General features: G+C 40.4%; 1 protein-coding gene across 1 annotated transcript in view; it reads right to left on the reverse strand.

The window, feature by feature from the left end:
• Positions 1-17,831, reverse strand: part of ENPEP (glutamyl aminopeptidase) — a 36,128-nt gene extending 18,297 nt beyond the window's left edge. The window contains exons 1-7 of the mRNA XM_026847843.1: positions 17,082-17,831; positions 11,966-12,107; positions 9,276-9,407; positions 5,432-5,552; positions 3,164-3,318; positions 2,420-2,533; positions 601-735 (exon numbers count right to left, since the gene is read on the reverse strand). Coding sequence (XP_026703644.1) covers positions 601-735; positions 2,420-2,533; positions 3,164-3,318; positions 5,432-5,552; positions 9,276-9,407; positions 11,966-12,107; positions 17,082-17,695 — 1,413 coding nt within the window. The 5' untranslated portion in view covers positions 17,696-17,831. The remainder of the gene's footprint in view (positions 1-600; positions 736-2,419; positions 2,534-3,163; positions 3,319-5,431; positions 5,553-9,275; positions 9,408-11,965; positions 12,108-17,081) is intronic.
• Positions 17,832-19,505: the final 1,674 nt, after the last annotated feature.

Below are 19,505 nucleotides of genomic sequence, written 5' to 3' on the forward strand. Positions count from 1 at the left end.
CTGCGTGCGCCTTGGTCACGAGAGCAGCTGGACAGCACCAGCATCCTGGCTGCTCAGGCAGACCCAGGGTTATTTTCCCATTTTCACTGCTTGGTTCCCTGCCTTTCTTCCTCAAAATAGAAGTTACACTGCCCCAAAGGTGTGATGGGGAAGCAAGAGAGGACAGGTAGACATCTGCTCTTGCATCATCTGCCCTTGCATTAGATTATGAGGCTTGACATAACTGGGCTGCATCAGCACATGAGGTGATGGGAGAGGGATGTGCTTAGTATTAAGTTTAGGATAATTTTAAAACTGACAACTCTAGTGGCAGAAGCTGCTGATGCTGTGATTTCCCTGCACCTTTGCACGCTGTGAGCAGGTTTGCATGGTGCACAGTGGCTGACTGAGGCTCTGGCTGCACTGCTCCTCTCACAGTTGCTTTTGACTGAATCATCGCTGACAACAGTTGGGAATGTCCCAGAAAAAAGATACACACAGGCACACAAAAAAGATCCAAAGTGGGTTAGGAGTTATGATTACAAGCTCCTATGACTTTTATCTCCTCTCCCAAGCCTTCACTTTCTTTGCATCTGAAGTCACAACAGGAGGATATCCTACCTTGCTGTAGGATATCCCATCAAACACAGAGGTGATTTCAGCTGGAGATGACACATCGACCACAATTGGGTGGGAAGAGAGCAAAGAGTCATCCTTCATTACAGGAAGCACATCATCAATTAAAACCTGTTCAATCTGAGAAAGCAAAGATTTTAGAATAGGAACAAAGGCAGAACTATACATGTAACTTCACAAAATAAGTAGCTTGAATTGCAGCTTCTCTAGGGGGAGAAAGTTGGAAATGGAATGAAATTTCACTACCACTAATGAAGGGCTTGCAAACTCTTGCTTTATGTCTGAGAGGGGAGGGATAAATTTTTTCCTTAACTAAGATAAATTGCCTTTTGCAAGTCCTGTTTTCCCGTGTGTAACATAACACAAAAACCCCCGCAGTAGGCAAAAAAAAAAAAAAAAAAAACCAATTTCAGCAGTGTGACAATATCTGCAAAACATTATGGGCTTCTCTTGCAAAAATGGAGCTGGGGAGGAAGGGAAGGAGGGAGGTAAGGAAGGAGGGAGGAAGGGAAGGAGGGAGGAAAGGGGGCAGTGTTCCCCATCCCAAAGTTTATAGTTTTTTAAAGTTTTCTAAAAGTAGCCTGCAGTCAAAATTCTCTTACTTCTTGATCAATACTGACAAAAAAAGACTAAATTTCTATTTAGTTTTCTTCTAATACTCACTAGGATGATAACACTGACATGGCTCTAGCTCTTAAAAACCATGGTATCTACATACAAAAAGTCTTTTTTAGGCTCGTACTTAACATTTTTCTCATGTAGCTAGCACAACAGATCTTCTACTTCAAAGTGTAAAAAAAGTGACCCAGGAATTATTTTCTTCTCAGCTTCATGTAATGCAGATGAGAAGAGATATTTATAGGGAGCAGGGAGTGAGGCAGGGGAAGTACCGAGTAGGCACTGCCTGCTTCTAAAGTCACTAGGCTCGGGAGCTTGTATATTTTGACAATGGGCTCAACCTATGCAAAACCTATCTTGCTTCCTTCTTCTGGCATGTTATAAATTTTCTAGTAGCGAGAATCTCATTACATCTGGACAGCTGGGGGAAATATGCATGCTATGTGCCATCACATCTGTTTGGGAGGGGAGGAACGAGAAAGCAAGAAACCTCCCTTTATTCGTGCACTGTTATTCCTCAGAGGATAATGCATATTTAAGGCTACCCTCTTTGTCTGAGACCCCCTTAAAGTGACTGGAGTTGGTTTTGCTGCACAGTTAGAGCTGTGGGCTGTCCACTATCACTAACCATTTTCATGCTGCAAGTAGAGATTGTCTGAGTTGGATCATTTGAAATGACTCTTAAAATGCTGGCAGCAGATGAATGGGGGATCTGATATTTATCTTGATGGATAGCCTAAGCTCTGGAGACAGGCCCAGGTTCCCAACCCTCACCAGGCCAGATAAGGATCCTAAGACAAGTCCCTTGAAGAACCACTACAGCCCAACTAAACAAACAACGGGGAATCTCCATATTCCAGGGTTAGATCTTTAAACAACCTCGCAAAATTGCTAAGGCTCTGTCCAGAATCCACCTAGGTATTATTTGCCATAATTACAACCAAACACTTGACTCACTTGTTAAAAAAGTATGCCTCTTCCCTGCAGACTAAAACTTTACAAAGTTTACTTTGACTAGTTTCAGAGCATAAGTAGGTGGAAAAGCTTAAACCAACTTTTTCTTTATGTTGCGCTGCACTGTGTTAGTTTTCTATAAATAGGTCTTCATCGTCCTCGTCTAATTTTTACTCCCTTCCAAAATGCTCCTCCCAGCCCCACCAACCCTCCAAAAGACAGAAATAATTACCATTTGCCAGTCTGGTTCTGTAGCATTTACTCCCAGGAACTCAAAATAGCTGGCAAATCCTTCATTTAACCACAAGTCATCCCACCAGTCCATGGTCACAATATTTCCAAACCACTACAATTATAAACATTGAAAGATGTAGTGTTAGTTAAATGGTAAATGTACATTTCAGTATCTCATATCTCCACATAGAACATTCATTTGTTCACTTTTCTTCCTGTTGCCAGATGAAAATTACCATAATTTGGGGGTTTAAATAGGAATTCAGGCCTTGCCTTGTGTTAAAACGTCACTTTTATTATAAAATTGCATATTACTGGGGAGATTGATAATAATTCATGTGCCACTAAAAATATTTTTAGCTTCTGCCTCTTGATTTGATGATTTGTGCTTGTAAGGATATGTTTTCAGACAGCCTCCACAGTATATAGTTTTCCCTATTTGCTTGCCCAAAAGAGACATCTGCACACACAAATTACTTCCTTTAAGATATTTCGACAGATTTTCATAAGTTGGCTCACAGTCTGGACCCAAGCATCTAGCTTCCTGAGAAAATTTAAAAGGCAGTAGTGATGGTACTTTAAAGCTCTAACAGGGAACAGTTTTAACATGGTATTTTGCAACCAAATTGTGAGCACATGTAGAAGATCCCGAGACAGAGTTAATGACAGTATTTTCAAGATTAAAATGTTGCAACCAGACATTTGAAACACTTGTAAAAATGAATCGTGTCCTAAAATGTACCTGATGAACGAGCTCATGGGCTATCACAGCAGCTACTCTCTGTTTGTTGGAAGTGGCCGACTCGTCTGGATCATACAGCAGGTTTGTTTCTCTGTATGTGATCAGCCCCCAGTTCTCCATAGCACCCGTCCCAAAATCTGGAATAGCTATTTTATCTATATTGAAAGAAAGAGAACATGATTACCACTGTATCCTTTAAGCCACTTAGCTCGTCCTCTTTCTGTGTATTCACGGCCTGTTCGGTTTACCATTTGTGGTTCTATTTTACTGCTGTAGACTGCAGTCTATAATCTGTGTTTAAGCAGCAGGGAACTGGCCTACAGCAGCTGATAGCAAGCACCCTGGCTCTGCTGAGATTAATAGAGCTAGGATCAGTTGCACTAGCTGAGGATCCATCCTGCGAGGTGATGCTATGCATCCTCCTGGGAGTGTGCATATCATACATTACTTAATTTGGGGTCTAGAAATTAATAGTATTGTCTGGGGATGTGCTGGAGGCAGTAAACCTCCTGAAACTATCTGTAACATAATGAGGCATGTCATTGTTTGTCCCACTGCTGTATTAAAAATATTTATTGACATGTTAACTGAAGTAAATCCCCCATGCAATGAACAACATCTGCTTCTACTCCTGGCAATTTGTGGGGGTCACTCATTTACGGTCAGTAATCAATAAATGAGAATTGCAAACTCAATTGGACTGACATTTTCTTCTCCAAATAATGACCACAGCCTTTCTATGTGGGTTAGTGAAAAAGTAGATAGATTTCAAACTGAATAGAACAAACAACCCTCACTCCACCCTAACAGAAAATGGGGATTACTTATTTTAATGTAAACAACTTGATTACAGAATCAAAGCTGATAGTCTGGCAAGGGCTTCAGTGACAGTCAAAATGAGGATCACAAGGAGAATGGCAATGCCAGAAGTCTTAAATCAACGTGAAATACAATATATGCAGAAACATATTTGATTCATCACGTTTGATCCAGATAACTTCTAATACTGAGGGAACAACATAGTAAGCCAAGATTTGTGATCCAACAAATAGACATTCTGAGAAAAACAGTGTAAAATCTAAAAGAGCAACTATCCTCTGATACTACTGATCCGGGGTTACCAGTCCACCCTGTAGCACGGACCCTATCCATACACTGACATGGCAAAGTCATCAGGATTCTATGGAAATGAAAGTTTGAATTTGAAGTGTAGGTGAGATATAGTCCCAATCTTACTGGGGACTAGTGTGTGGAAGAACAACATTTTGTACTCATTTCCCTAATTCAGTTGTCACTGAAATGCAAACGGTTATTTACAGTAAACTCAGATGATGTAATACAGGTTAGCCTGATAGATGCATGTACGAATAGCCAATAAAAGGTCTGCATAACATTGTTAATCATCTTCAAAGTTTGGGATTTTTCCCCATTAACTTCCACATTTAATTCCCCATTACATTGCCTTAATTTGTTTGTAGTTAATATTTTTCCATCCTTTTAAGTTCATGAACCTAACAGAATTACCTCTTTGGAGGATTTAGGAGGGGACATTTCCAAAACTCTGATTACATTCCCAACTTTCTTCGTTCAAACTGCACAGATCAGATCCACAATCCAGATTAGTCCAATCTAAAGGATGCCCAGCTGCACTACTTTTTCTTTGCTTGTTTTGTAACCATGGGCAAAATCTGATAGTGTGTCCACTCTTGTTTAGCTCTGGCTATTTATTTAGTCCAGCAGTAAAAACTACAAATTATATGCTGGACCACATTCATCTTTCTAAGAAGTGGATACACACCCACTTTGCACTAAGGTTAATAAATGGTATGACATACTCTCTGGCAGTTTACATCTTCACTTATCTCACTGCTGACTTTTGTCCAGAAGTTCCCATGGAAGTGGTACGTATTTTTCTCAAAATTCTTCTGGCTCTATTTTAGCTCATGGTGTTCCTTTGTTGATGACACCAATGCTTCCACTGATTTTCCACAAGACACTTTAAAATAACCATGCCAGGACCAGTGCTTCAGTTCAGCAAACTGAACTGTGAGAACTGGTAACTAAACTGTTGAGACCAACTCTCCCATCATGACACCATCAAGAACATCTGAACTACATGGGTACAGTTTTAAAACATTGTGACATAGTATCATTGGTTAGCAACCCAATCCTTTCATGCTGTTTTCCACCAAAGCACAGAGACCTGTAGGAGAAACATAACTATGACAGTGAATTAACAAAATGAGAAATGTAAGTATGAATAATCACCTAGTTTTGGAAGAGAATAGTTCAAACCAAAGTACTCTTCAAAGAAGTCAAATACAATTTTTGTTACATTTGCTGCATATTCTGCCGTGTGTATTTGCAGTGGCTGGGCGTAAACTCTCAGCTGTAAAATACAGGGAGACAATTAGAGCAGTCTTCAGTTAAAAGAAATTAGGAGATGGCAAGCACTGAAAAGTCATTTAACACATATACCTATAACACTGCAGGTGTTTTCTCTAAGAGACTGACCTGAACACTGAATTCTGTTTCCTAACACATTTATTCAACAAAGGTATTCAAATGTTGTACATAAGAGAGACCAAATCAACATAATCTGTGCACTTTCCACAGTATGCGTAAATTGTAAAACTGGCAAGACCCAAGAAGCTCACACTGGCCAAGCTTGGAGCAGGAGCTTGGAGCCTGGGTGCATGCTGGCCCCTCCTTCTTCAAGGACTGGTTTTCTCAAGATGGAAGCCTGGGTAAGCACAATCAAAAGGAATCCAGTTGTTCCAAGCAGTTCATGGGTCTGAACTGATCCCACCAGAACAATTTTTAGGAGTCCATCTGTCCTGAAATGTGTCTGAAGTCCATAACACCTTATTTTTTTCAATATCTTCCTACCTTTCCAACCTATTATCATCATAATTTCCTCTTGTCCTTTGTATGTTTGAAGATCTCGGACCCTCTGAAGACAGTGTGTTTACCAGATCTGTAACTCCTCCTGGACATGCTGGCCCATGCAGGTCAAGTGGCTGTTTGCCCAGGACCTCAGGCCATACAGCCTGGACTGCTGTGCCTCTGGATATCCCAGACAAAAATCATCTCTCTTTTCCCACCAGGCAAGTCCAGGAAAACTGGCACGTTTGCTAGCCCTGTGTGCAATGAGTGACCATCTCTGTGATCCCCTTGCATATCTAAGCATGCTTTTTCCTTGAATGCAAAAAATGGTGTGTTGAGTGCTGACCTTTCCATCCCTGCAGCTTGGTGCCTGGGACTGTTTTGACTATTACTGTCAAGCAATATAAAACCTCAGGCCCTGGAGGACTAGAGTCCTTATGGCATCCGCAACCATGATGAAGAGGCCTACACCTTGAAAAAGCCTTTTGGGATGTTATCTGCACATCGTGAAGACGAAGTTTGAGTGCAGAATTTATGGAGTCTTTTGAGGGTCTTTCCCTCAATCTCTTTGTCCCAAAGCTCACACAGATCTCTGCCCCAAAGCAGAGCCATAGCACTGGTGTGTCAACTGGAAGGAGCTGTAAACTGTTCTCTTCACCGTCAGTGAAAATCTCCTGCGTGGGAAGTAAGAGATCTTTATAGGGAGTGAAGTTTCTGGCTTTAGGAAAACTGATCCATCTCATTTTGCAGGCTCTGTGTCTCTTATGAATGGGCCACATTCTTCTGATTGTGTTGGTGTGGCTTGTTTACTCCTCGATGTCGTCTTACAGCCAGCAGTTTAGGATCCAAACTGAGCAAAGGGGCTAGCCTACTCTAGGAGCCCTCTTGGAGCCTGACAACACATCGATTTCAATACCATGAAATCACACTTCCTCCAACGAGAGGGGAGGATGGGAAAGTGGTCAGAAATAAAGCTGGAATGAAAAAACAAAACCAAAAAAAGCTTATGAAATTCAATTGGGAATCCATTCCAGCCAGGGGATTTCCCTCAGGGTCAGTTTGCAATTACAGTCTGCAATTTCCACTTCAGTAAGCTCTTTACCCAATTTAGCAGTCTTCGGTCCCCTAGCTGATCCATATTAATGGTTTCCAAAACCTTCAGCATGCACTGGAACTTACTTTGGGTTTAATTTGTATGATCTCCTCTGTGATTTTCTAAACAGGGCATATGGTACCTGACAGGTAATCAGCTCAGGAGCGTTGTTTCCAGCTGTAGCCACATTTCCCACCATTGATTCCATTAAAGTCTTTGTTAGGGTGATAGCTTTCAGAGAGAACAGCAGAGATTTTAAATAATTTACCGTGTCATGTGAGCTGCATGCTGTTGCTGTTGTTTATGAAAGCAATATATGGATCACATGGATACTTTCTGTTGGATGAGGGATTTATTGCTAGCAATTTATACAGCAAACTATGGAATGTTCTTTTCAGCAACTGGTGAATTTAAATACCTCATTGCTCAGCTGGGCTTCAAACATTTTGGAAAAGAACTGTTTGGTTAGAAGAAGGACATTCTAAATATCTGATTAAAGATAGTTTAGTTTTCTTTAGGAAAAGGTAATTTTTAGTGACAGAGTTTATATGGCTCCTTTAATTAAAAAAAATCTGACACATATATGTTATATTGGTAAAACTATGTCCATGCTAAGAGAAAGGAAATGGTTATGATTTTAACCTCACTTAAAAACCAAGTCTTTTAGTCAAGGCAAGTCCTCAGTTATTGTTTAGTGAATAGTGTTAATAAAATATGTAGTAACCAAGACCTGAGTTAGAAGATGTTTCTTCAGGCAACCTCTGTACTGACACTGAATACCCCTGCTTACACACACACACACACACACACACACACACACACTACTGCATTGCTATCTCAAACGAGGCTCCAATTGCTTGGTTAAGTGTAATTTAGCCTTAGTTACAGTAAGATATAATATAAATGTACAGCATGATGCTAGCGAGGGCGTAGAGGAGGGAGGCCTCAAGCACAGTGCTATGCCAGGATGTCTTTACTAAGAACCTTGAAGACTGATACAAGGCAGATTTTCACATCAGTGGACAGCCTTCAGTAGGGAAGGATTGTCTGAGCTTTTTTGGATAAGGAAACTCGGGAAGAGGTTACCTGCTAGGGGAACAATAGTCTGGCTGCAGGTTTGCTCTAGATTCCCTGTCCATTGGTGTCACTGCCTCCAGAAGAGGAGGAAAGTGCTGCCAGCTCAGCTGAACTACAAGACCATGTGATACACCCCTAAGGAGAAAGGAAGGGGAAGCGGCAAGAGCATACAGCCCTGGGGTTACCTTCTGTCTCAGATGAAAATTAACAGTGGACTGAGCATTCCTGACTAGGTTTAGGCTAAATGAGGAGTTCATGTTGAGGGGCAAATTGTATATAGGATTTCAGGTTGTGATTCAACATAATGTCTTGTGATCTCCTTATGCTTGCACAGCTGCACCTTCAGGAGATTTGAATATAAGTGAGAACTGGATTGTTCTGATGCTTGTTGCATTGAAATAAAGGAGTTACATACTCTGTTCATTATGGTCTCTACTAATATCCAGCTGCTTAAGCAGGTACTATCACTTCCACACTTATTTGTAAAGAACTTACACTGGGCAGTCCCTTTTAACCACTGTTGTTAAATAAAGAATATTAGACTCAATAAATACTGGCACATAGCATTGTAGTTTTATGTCTCCCATGACTGTAAATAGGAATAGTTTCACACCTTTTAACCCACAGAAAATGGTAAAGCATTTGTATTCATGGTCTGTGAATCTCTTGTACCCCTGGACTTGTACATCCCCTCAGACTCTGGGCTTCAAGTCAGGGATGAGGTTGGAGAAATAGTCCTTCCTCACCCATGTGTCTGTATGAGAGATACTGACTGGGACCTCACCAAGACGGGAGCCAGGAAAGGACTGCAAAACACCATATGTAGTCAAGGTCAGAGGGAGTACTGTGACTGCCTAATCTGATAAAATAGGCTGCATAAAATAGGCCATAGGAAGGGGAAAAATATGTTCCTGTTTGTATTATAAAAAGATGTTTCATTAAAAAAAAAAAAAAAAACAAAAAAACCCAACCCAAAACAAAGCCAAACCAAACACAAAAAAAGCAAAACACAGTACATCTGTCATCTGAACCATGTCCAGGCTCAACAGGACTTACAGGTTTTCCACTAGCAGAGATTGTCTCTACCCACTGAAACTGGTGCACTGCAAAGCATACCAAGTAAGTGCTCATGGGAACTGACTTCTCAAAAGTTGTCCGAGTCCAGCCATTGCCCAGCTGTACAGTTTTCTGCAGAAATGGAGAAACAATTAATTTGATTTTTGGAATTGCAGACACATGCAGAAGAGGGTACAATATTTCTATGAAGGCTGCAACTACATAGGAATGATAAATCACCTCTCCAAGTTCACCTCTTTTGGCATCCCATTGCTGATGGCATGAGAACAGATGAAATGTTTTTTTCTGCAATACATGAAATGGGACTTTGTTTTTCTGTGCTAACTAAGTTTACCTGGTTCTAATTTCCATCAAGGACTTGAAATCATTCACACGCACAGGAATTTTGCCAACAGGAGTTTTCCAGTGCATGCTAGTGTGTTTTGTTCTTGGAATAGTTGCATAAAATACATCACTTTGGACAGATCAGAGAAGAGACTGGATTCTCCCCTTTCTTAAATACATGCATCATGAAGGAGTCAGGGATTGCAGAGATATTACTTAAAATAAAGATCAGTCTAATGGATCTATCCGTAACTCATTCAGATACAGATTAGCACTGCTAATTGGTGGGTTGTTTAAATGTACATAAGCTTTAGTGCTGATCATAGTTTTTATTTTGTAAATTAATAAAATTCTTGATTTTCCCAAATGTCATTAACTCTCAGCTGAATTGTCTGACCAAACCTTCAACCTGTTGTATGTGATTCATCCTCTAAATATTTATTTCTGCTATTTATTATCTACTATTGCTTGTCTGATAGCTTTTGTGCTTCTGACTGGATGACTAACTTAAATAAGACAAAAGCAAAAAGCATACAAAAGACACTAACCTTCTACTAGAGATACAATACTTCATGAGATTTGTCAATATAAATAGAGATAGTGAATGTTACAGGTAATATGAGTCTGTGAGCAAAAAAAGCCTTTTCATAGATATATTCACAGACTCCTTTTCAGAGAGATATTCACAATCTACTTTTCCATTATTTGATTCTATTTTGATATCTTTTGTTCTTTCAACAAAGTCAGAACTTCAGTGGAAAAGAATTTAAAAAAATAATCACTCCAGTGAAAAATGCAAATGAAGTGTATAAGTTTCTGATTTTACCAGGTTGATTATAAAGCTCCACAGCACCAAAACTACTACAGGATGTGTAATGCACAATATGCCTTGCATTAACAAACTATTACTTTTCCATCCCTTGAAAAGATTTCCCAAAGATCTTTCACTACTAAGAACAGTGCTACTGACCTGAGCACACCAGATGAAAAAGTGCCCTGCTATCATCTGTGCTCAAACCTGAGCACAAGCCCAGCATAATCTACATTTCCCTGCCTGTACTTGGATTTTAGCAAATTAATTAACAAGCTGCAGCTAGCCCTTTGAATGCTTATTTTTCTATGTCCATAATGGAGGCAAGGTCCATGTGTAAAGGTGTAAAGTAAATGTCAAAACCCACTGAATCTTGATAACATCTAGTCTCATCCCTTCACCTTCATTGCTGGTACCCTCACTTAACTGAGGTCTGTGAGGAAAGGTACAGCAAACGTTCTTCTTTCATGTGTTGTTCATCAAAGTGCCTGATGCTCTTTTAGGTATCATAGAAATGTTTTTAATAACAATAGGTCAGAGCTTTAAATTTGCAAAGTGTCTGGGAGGCAACTGTATCAGATTGGTAATAGTTCTCTCAGCTGCATTGCTAGGGGATAGTTAAGGTTCTGGGGGACTCTAAACAAAATAGTACACGGTAAAGCGGACCTTTGTTTTCTGGGTGGAGGAATGATTGCGAAGATGTAAATGTCAAAAGCCTGGAGGCTGGAAGCTCTTTTTAATTTTTTCTTCTTTTTTAAAAATCTTGTCACTTTATCCCCCACTTCAGAACACATTCATTAGAAAATATACATTGGAATACACATGCAGTTAAACTATTCATTAGAAACTTTCTCAGCTGAAAGACATTCAAGCTTCTTCCAGACGGCTCAGAGGTAGATAATTGATGCCACTGAATTTCATACAAAATTTGGAATTTGACCCACCAGGTCCAGAAATAGGTTATTTAGGAAATTACAGTCATGTTGGACTGACAAGTGTACACACCCATGCGCTGACAGATGGGATTTCAGATCATGTATTATTAAGAAGAAGAATCCTAGACTTGTTAGCAAGACCCTTTGCCACTATATAATGATCAGCAGACCTTCACTTTGGAACGTTATGTAGTTTCAGTGATTATTTTAGACTTCCCATCTGGGAAGCAGCTGTCTTCCAAAGTATTCCTGCTCAGAGTTCATCTGGTTTGACTGAAGAACCTTCCATTGCCTATTTATAATTAGTAGGTGATGCTCATCTAGAATATCTGAATAGAGGGCCAGCTAGCTAAAGACAGAAGAGACGTTTCTTTTCTGCTTAGGATTTGGCTCTGTATTGTCATGTTGTGTGCTGGTGGACCACTGGGAGTCCTAATCAACCAACCAATCCTGTTTTATGGCATATTTATTAACCATTAGCTTTACAGTTTCTGGGTGGTAGATTCTGTGAACGTGCAAGGACCTTGCAATCTATTGCTATCTTTCTGGTGGCTTTACAGAACCATTCCATTTAGGCAGCAGAGTTGGGAAATACATACCTGTACTGGCATGTTTGAAAGTGCTTGGTACTCATCTTGATGGATGATAGATATGTTGTAAGTTGCCTTTTTGTTGGGTTCATCAAAGCAAGGAAATGATTTCCGTGCATCTGTTGGTTCATGATCAGTAGCTGCAATGCTCCTTAAACAAACAACACATTGGCAAGCTTTCATTATACACCTTTTAAATCTTATCTGCAATTTTAAAGCATATTTTTTTGGCAATTTCACAAACTAAAGTCAACGACAAATATTTGTCAGCATTTGTCCATTCATAAAAGTAGGTGGTGTCAGAAATGCACAAGCTGGCATCGTATAGGCATGTGTAACAAGTATACCTTGAAATCTGTCATCAACATCCTCTATGTTTCAGAGCAAAAGCTAAAGCCATTTGTGTATCATCAAATATTATTAGGACCCAGGCAATAAGACAGGAATGACCCCTCATGGATGGTAAAAATTTTGCTCACCTTCCTGATGATGATGGCTTATGTGCCTAAAATAAACTACTGGTATTATCATCTGAAAGGAAATTAAGGTCCTGGTATAGGGATGTTTACTTAAGTCACTCCATGTGTTTTTTACCTACTAGAGCATGTCTTGGGGTTGGAGTCATGAACATCTCCTGAGAAGACACCTTGGAATTGTGTAAGTGCCCCTAAAAATAACATCCTGCTTGTGTATTTCTTTTTCTGCAGTTACCACATAGAGTTTTTTCAGTGGCTCTGCTATGGTCCCCTGACTCCATTAAAGAAACTGCTGGAGAAAGCATGGAAAGTTCATGTGAACATCCCAGCACATAACTGATGCTATGCTAGCCATGTTGGGGGGTTCAGAAAGTCATGTCAGCTATGCAAAAGCTACTGGAGAAGCTAGACAATAGGGGTCATGTCAGAAAATAAGGTGAAGGTTGTGAACATTCATATCATGTGCTTGCTTCTCACAGTGACATTGGGCTCCACCATTAATGTACCATACAGTGACAGAACATTTTCTCCAGTGATTGATGGTGAAAGGGATCACAGATGCTTCTTCAATTAATCTGGAATGTTGAGCATTTTCTGACAACACTTCTACAGCTGCTCCAACTATATTAAGGTAGTTTTTCTTTCCAAAAAGTAATTAAAAGAGTACATCATAAATTACAGATCTGCAGCAATCCTACAAACTCACTTGACAACCAATTTTTCAGTGTTTCTGTTGCCCTTGGCATTTTCCTGTGATGGTTAAATACTAAGCTGGTCATTAGGAGCTTGTAGCAGCAAGGGTCATTTACAAACCTGATGGAGGTAATATGTCTGAGTTCTTACCATTCATGTTCATTGGAATAGTAACGCAGAAGTTCATGGGCAGAAAGCATAATGAACATTCACCTTAACATAACTTCAGGCTCAACACAGCTTCTTTTGCTTGTTAAATTGTCTGATGTCACTCTCTACTTTTTGTAGGATTTGAAAGCTATTTCACAATTAAGTTAACTTCAAGTCCCCAGGGCAATGCTTCACAGCTATTGCTTAAAAAATTGGCTCTATATTTTGACACATTTATATCTTGTTCCTACAGACTGATAACACTGTGATATCTCTGTTGATTTATAAGGTGATAATCCATCTATGCTCATATATTTGTGGAGGCAGACAGACATCAGCAGTGCAAAACCTTAGCACTACCATTCCTATGGGGCAGATGATGGGAGCGCCAGGCCATGGCATGCATAGAAGTGGCATTAGAAACATGAAATGTTGTCATTTCTTTTCAAAATGTATAATGTAGTTTTTAGATAAGATTTTCTTCACGGCTTGGTGACTTCTGCTTCTACTTGTTGTTGCTGTGTGAACCTTTAAATGTGAACTAGAGGTGACAGCTGTAAGTATCATAGTAATAAGAAGTGAAGATCTGGCTGAGACTGCATCCAGCTGTTTTTCCGAAAAGAAAACTGCTGCATTTAGAACCATGATGAATTTCCTCCTTTTTAATTTTTTTTCTTTTTTTTTTTTTTCCCCCCAAAGCACAGGGGGTTAGTGTAAAAACCCTTCCTCTTGAACTAATTAAAGCATTTTTCTTCTAGTCTTTCCCTAAATTCAGATTCATTGCTGCTTCTGAGGAGTGCTAATTCTGTACACTAAAGATTATTTTGCATTTTCCTAAACAATAAAACCTAAATGCAAGTCTCCCTGTTAGAGATGTGCCCAGCTGGGTATCTTTTACAAGCCTCTTGCTCTCTTACAGGAGACAGAGAGAATTCCTATAAAAGGGAAGTCATACCTTGTCACTAATAGTAAAGCAAAATCAAAACCAGCTGCTGTGACATGTTTGTGTTATCTGTAATATTAAGGAGAAAATAAAAGGGGGGGTTTAGCACATTCCTTGAGAGGAACTAATGAGTCAAAAAACCCTATTACACCAGGCAAGGACTCTTGCGCTATTTTTCCTAATACCTGAAAATAACACAATTGAAATGTGCTTATGCTCACTGCATCATGCAAAGTAGGGAAGGACTGCCATTCCCCTTTCATCAACAGGGAAATAAAATGCACAGAGGGAGGAGCAGTTTTACCAAAGGACTTCAGTGATTACAGCTGGATTCAGGCACCCACAGGAGGATCTAGGCAAGTCTATGTCTAAAATCTGCATTCTCAGTTTCTGCTTTCCTGCTCCCTACTTGCACGCGCATGTCAGTTTAAATAGTTGTGTTCCCAAGGTATCTCAAGATATGCTTCTGGGCATGTCCAAAAGCACCTTTGTCCTGACGGGGATTGTGTGATCTGTCTGAACAGGATTCCCAAATGAGGCGTGCTTTTCCCTAAGCCTCCCAAAGATCCTAGACTTAGAGGCATGTTCAGCACATGTCTACCTGTTTTCCACAAAATGTGGTGGGAGATTTGAAACTAAGCAACAGCAGAGCCTGGACGTGTGCCCAGTTTGTAAACAAAAGACATTATAGCAATGCTTTGGCAAACCTTTGCCTGTGCAGATAGACAGCTGGGGAGCAGCTCAGCCCTGGAAGCTGACTTTCCAGTGTTATTAATTCTCTCAAAAGGTCCCACTGCTTCTAACACTGCCCAGAAGGGATGGCGAAGTCGGTCAATTACATGTTGGCTCTCATTTTCACCTCAGCCCCCTTCTCTCTAATATCTGCTATAAATAGACTTGCTTGACTTTTGCTATTACCTGATCTAATTTGTATTTACTTACAACATGACAAAAAAGGAACTATTTGGGTTGAAATTATCCAAGGGTGATGTCTGCATCAGCCAAAGGTGAAATTAAAAAGCTAATTACGGTCAGCATTATTTTTGAGTAGAAAGCTAGGGAAAATGCAGTTTTAATAAGTGATAAACCCCTTCCTTCACCATCCTTCCTCACCCCATCCTATCACCTACTCTCACGATGCATAGCAACAACTTGGCTGGTGGTTGCAGCACCACTTGGCTGGTGGTTGCTTTTGTTTGAAGGCTGTACTTATCACTGTCACGTACATTGCCTCTTCCATCCCCACAAACAATCTGCCCAAACTTAATCACATGAAAAGCATTTCAGAAATCACCATTCACTCATTCTTACTAGAGCCCCCCTCAAGCCCAACAAACTCACATGCTCAAGTTCCTATCTGCATTGAATGTTTTCAGACTGCTGGCTAGGATCATCCTTGCAACTGTAGCTTCCATCATACAAATCAAGAAGTAGGAACCCTCTCAAAGTGAGCTAACATTTTATACTTTCTCTAGCTTATGAAGCTCTCCTTTCTTTCTGACGTCAGATGTTTGGTCCTTGTCTACCTACAGTGTCTGAATGTGAGGGATGGGCACTCACCTCTCCTGCTCTGTGACTCAGGAGACCTGAGGCGACTCATTTAATATCTAGGTATCCTTCACCAATAGAAAGGAATTAATACATCTCAGCTTAGAAAGATGCTAAAAGGTTACACTTTAAAACTGCTCTGGGGATGTCAGATGCTCAAAGTATAAAACCAAAACACCCTCCAAGTCAGAGTAATACTGAGGGGGTAGATAGAGGTAAACATAAGGGAAAAAGCTTGGCTGGGGTTCGAGCTGTTCTTTACATGGCTTCTTCCCAGATCAGATAACTATGTTTAAATATGAAAAATCATGCTTGCTTTTTCCTCTGCTTTATGGATTTTCTGCTGCTGGTGCCTGCCACCGCTGCTACTCTTGGCATTGCGTGTCAGCTGCTGAAAGGAGCTGATGTGACTCTCACTCATGTCACCATTTTCCCAGAAGGGCAAACAAGTGCCATGAAAACACACCAGTGTTTGTCTCCATGTTCCTGTTACAGGGTCTTAGAAAAATCTAGCCAAGTTTATCTTCTAGACGTAAAGGCTGGAATGAGTCACTTCAGAAACATAAATATTGGAAAATGGATGAGTGTCCTCTCTATATATGTTAACTGCAAAGAAATGCCTCTGAGCAGTGGGCAATGGCTTCTTCAAGCTTCCACCCTGAAGTAGTGCAAGAAAACCTAGGAAATTGAATGGGTTAAGTGAACTGTCAGAGGCTTTATAATCTTTCAATAACTATTCATATATTAAAAAGGAAGAGCTAGAGCACAAAAAGTCCAAGTCAAAGATAACCTTTATCGTTTGGACTTTCCTATTCATAATTTATATCAGCTGCAGGAGGGATAGGGAAGTTCTGGTTTGGATAGTCCTCAGGTTTATAACATCAAGGAGGCATGATGTCAGGAAAACTATCACAAGAGCATTTTACAATGCAACTGTTACCTTGTAGAGTGATAGGAGAGAGTGGTGAGAGCTATATGCTATTTATTGTACCACAGAGATAAAACCCAGCTTCGATCTCTCCAGCTCTCTGAGGGAGCCATTTGTAAAGGTAACCTGGAACCAGTAGAGTTTGAAAAAGTTTTTCAGAATAATAACAACAAACCCCTCATCTCTCCAGCCCACATTCAGTTGTCAACAGCCAAATGGTTTTGAATACAGCTTCTTCCTTAGGGGAATGAGAAAATTAAAGAACAGCCCAGAAATGTCAGCAAGTTGGTGAGAGACAAGACTGAGAAGCTGAAACAGGAATAGAGCAGGCCTGAGAAAGTAGAAACAGAGAAGAAAGTTTAATAAATAAAAGAAAAACTGCTTTACTTGATCTGTCCACTGTCATTGTAGGTGGTCCTATAAAACCCAACCAGGGAACCGTTCAGCCAGCCTTGAAACTTCAGGGTGAGTATATAGGGATCATTTTCATTAGTGACAGAGAGCTCTGTTTCTGCCTTCATCACTATGTACTCTTGTGGCTTGTATCCAAAGCAGTCATTCAGAGCAATCTGCTGTCCTGAGGATTTCCGAAGCGTGGGCATTTCTGTAATCTTGGTCTCTCGCAGGTGGAGCCACAGGTATCTGGTAGATTTTTCCAAAGCAATAGAAATACTGACTGTCCCAGTGTAAATGTCTCTCTCCATTTCAGGCTTCATTTCCAGATCATAGTGGACAGGCTTGACATAAGTAGGTAACCTAAAATGCTGCCAGTCTCCAGTCTCATCATTTTTGGGAGGACAGGGACCCAAATCCACTGTGGGAGGAGGGGTTGTTGGCTGATCTGTTCCCCCTGAAGGTTGTTGAGGTTTAGGTCTGCTCAATCCTACACCAAGCCCCACAGCAAGACCTACAACAACCACGACGCCACAGATGACAGCCACATGCTTTGTCTTCATGCAGTATCTCTTGGACTTCTTATCCTCAAAATCCATGCCCTCCATCTCTGCTCCTGGGTCTGTTCTCACAGCAAAACATTAGCTGTAAAAAAGCTTATTAGTCACTTCAGCAGTTGCATTCAGTAAACTCAGCAGACTTGGTTTGTATTTTAATTGTGTAGTTATAGCTGTTCTCTGCTTGTCTCCCCCACCTCGCTTTCCACAAGACACTCAATTAATTAAAGACAACACGCATTTGGAGGAAATGTGAATGATCAAAAGGAGTACAGCTGGGCTGGGAGACGGAGGGAACCGACACAGAAGAACATTGTTCCTGCCGTGCTCCCCTTATAAGCATCACAACCCCACCCCCAGCCGCTCCTGCTCTGGCCTGAGTTAAATATAAAACAGTGCTATGTTAATCAGCAGTTAGGAGATGATCAGATGCCAAAGCTCTGTCAGCAGCTTTCAGAAAGAGTTTGCAGATAGAGGTGTAACTGCTCCAAACCCTCAACCTTTGCCACTACCTCTTTCCTTTTTTTCCCTGCTGTCCTGTTTGGGTTTTTGAGGTTTGAGGTTTTTTTACTTTTTCCACTTACTAGCAAAGATTGCCTTGAACTTCCACCCTATAGTTTGTAAAATGACATCTCCAAAGTCTCAAAAATCCAGCAAAAATCATATACATCTTTCAAGACCTTTTCAACTGTTTCCCCTCATTTCTAGGCTCATTTACCTTTGCCGAGTAATTTGAGGCAGAAGAATGCACAGTGGAACAATAAATTTTGATCACTGACTTCAGACTTTAAAACACGTCTAATTCCTCTCCCCCTCTCATAGTGTCAGTTTTCCAGGAGACTGCTCATAACGACGCATGCAAGCTGGTAGCCTGGGATAGCATTGCCTTGTTGGGCAGCACAATTACAGTGCTGCCTGTGAACCCTTGCTGTGAAGGAAACTTCTAAATATGCAGTTATATGATCTATGTACTAAAGATCTAATTTAGAATTTACTGCATGTCATCACGATATGTCACTTTGTCGAAACAAGTTAATTGAATAGAGCTTGATTCTGCTTGGGACAACTCATTGTAAGTGAGGCCTTGCTAAGTCTGCAAGCAAGATGTTGCTAAGCAGTATGAAACTGAACACAGCAGTAGTCTTGACCTTGTTTGATGCTGAACTAAAGGAAAACAGTGTAGAATAGAAACCTCAGTCCCTGGATCTCTTAACCTTTTTTCTCTATTTATGGAGCCCACTTGAGTAGATTTTTAATCAAGCACATCAGTTTGGCTTCGTGCTTCCCATTTTAGTTTATTAGGAGACAGATTAACATCACTCTTCACATCAGTAACAACCTTCTGCTACTTAGCCTCCTTTTCTCTTTTATTTTTTTCTTTGAGATGGATGAATCTTCACCTGGATGGGTTGACTTAAGCCCTAGAATCAGTCAACACATGCTACAAGTGAAATGCACTGAATCAGTGAAGGAGCTTTTCCAGGATAGACTTCATCCAGTCTCTTCAGCAATGGATCAGCTCACAAGCTGTATATCTCCCTTTGAAATATTGCCAGCTACCATGGGGAACTTTAGCCACCCAGTCAACATCAGCACTCTTAGAGCACGCTACTATTTATATAGCATCCTGTTTTAAAGGCAAGGTTTTCCAACAAGAACTGAAAAAAGAAAAGGTCTTTTTTGCAGAGCATCAAGTTAACTATTACTTGGATATTTTCAAAAGTGAAAAACTAATGCAAAAAAAATCAAGTAGAAAGCTAAAAATCTGTTTCACATTATGTCTGTTTTTATTGTTTCCCATTTCTCCGCTGTGATCAAAACTAGATATGACATGGGAAACCAGTGCCCTTTAATGGATTGA

The sequence above is a fragment of the Athene cunicularia genome, assembly GCF_003259725.1.
Source record: "Athene cunicularia isolate RWA chromosome 4 unlocalized genomic scaffold, athCun1 chr4_part2, whole genome shotgun sequence".
Taxonomy (NCBI): Eukaryota; Metazoa; Chordata; class Aves; order Strigiformes; family Strigidae; genus Athene; species Athene cunicularia.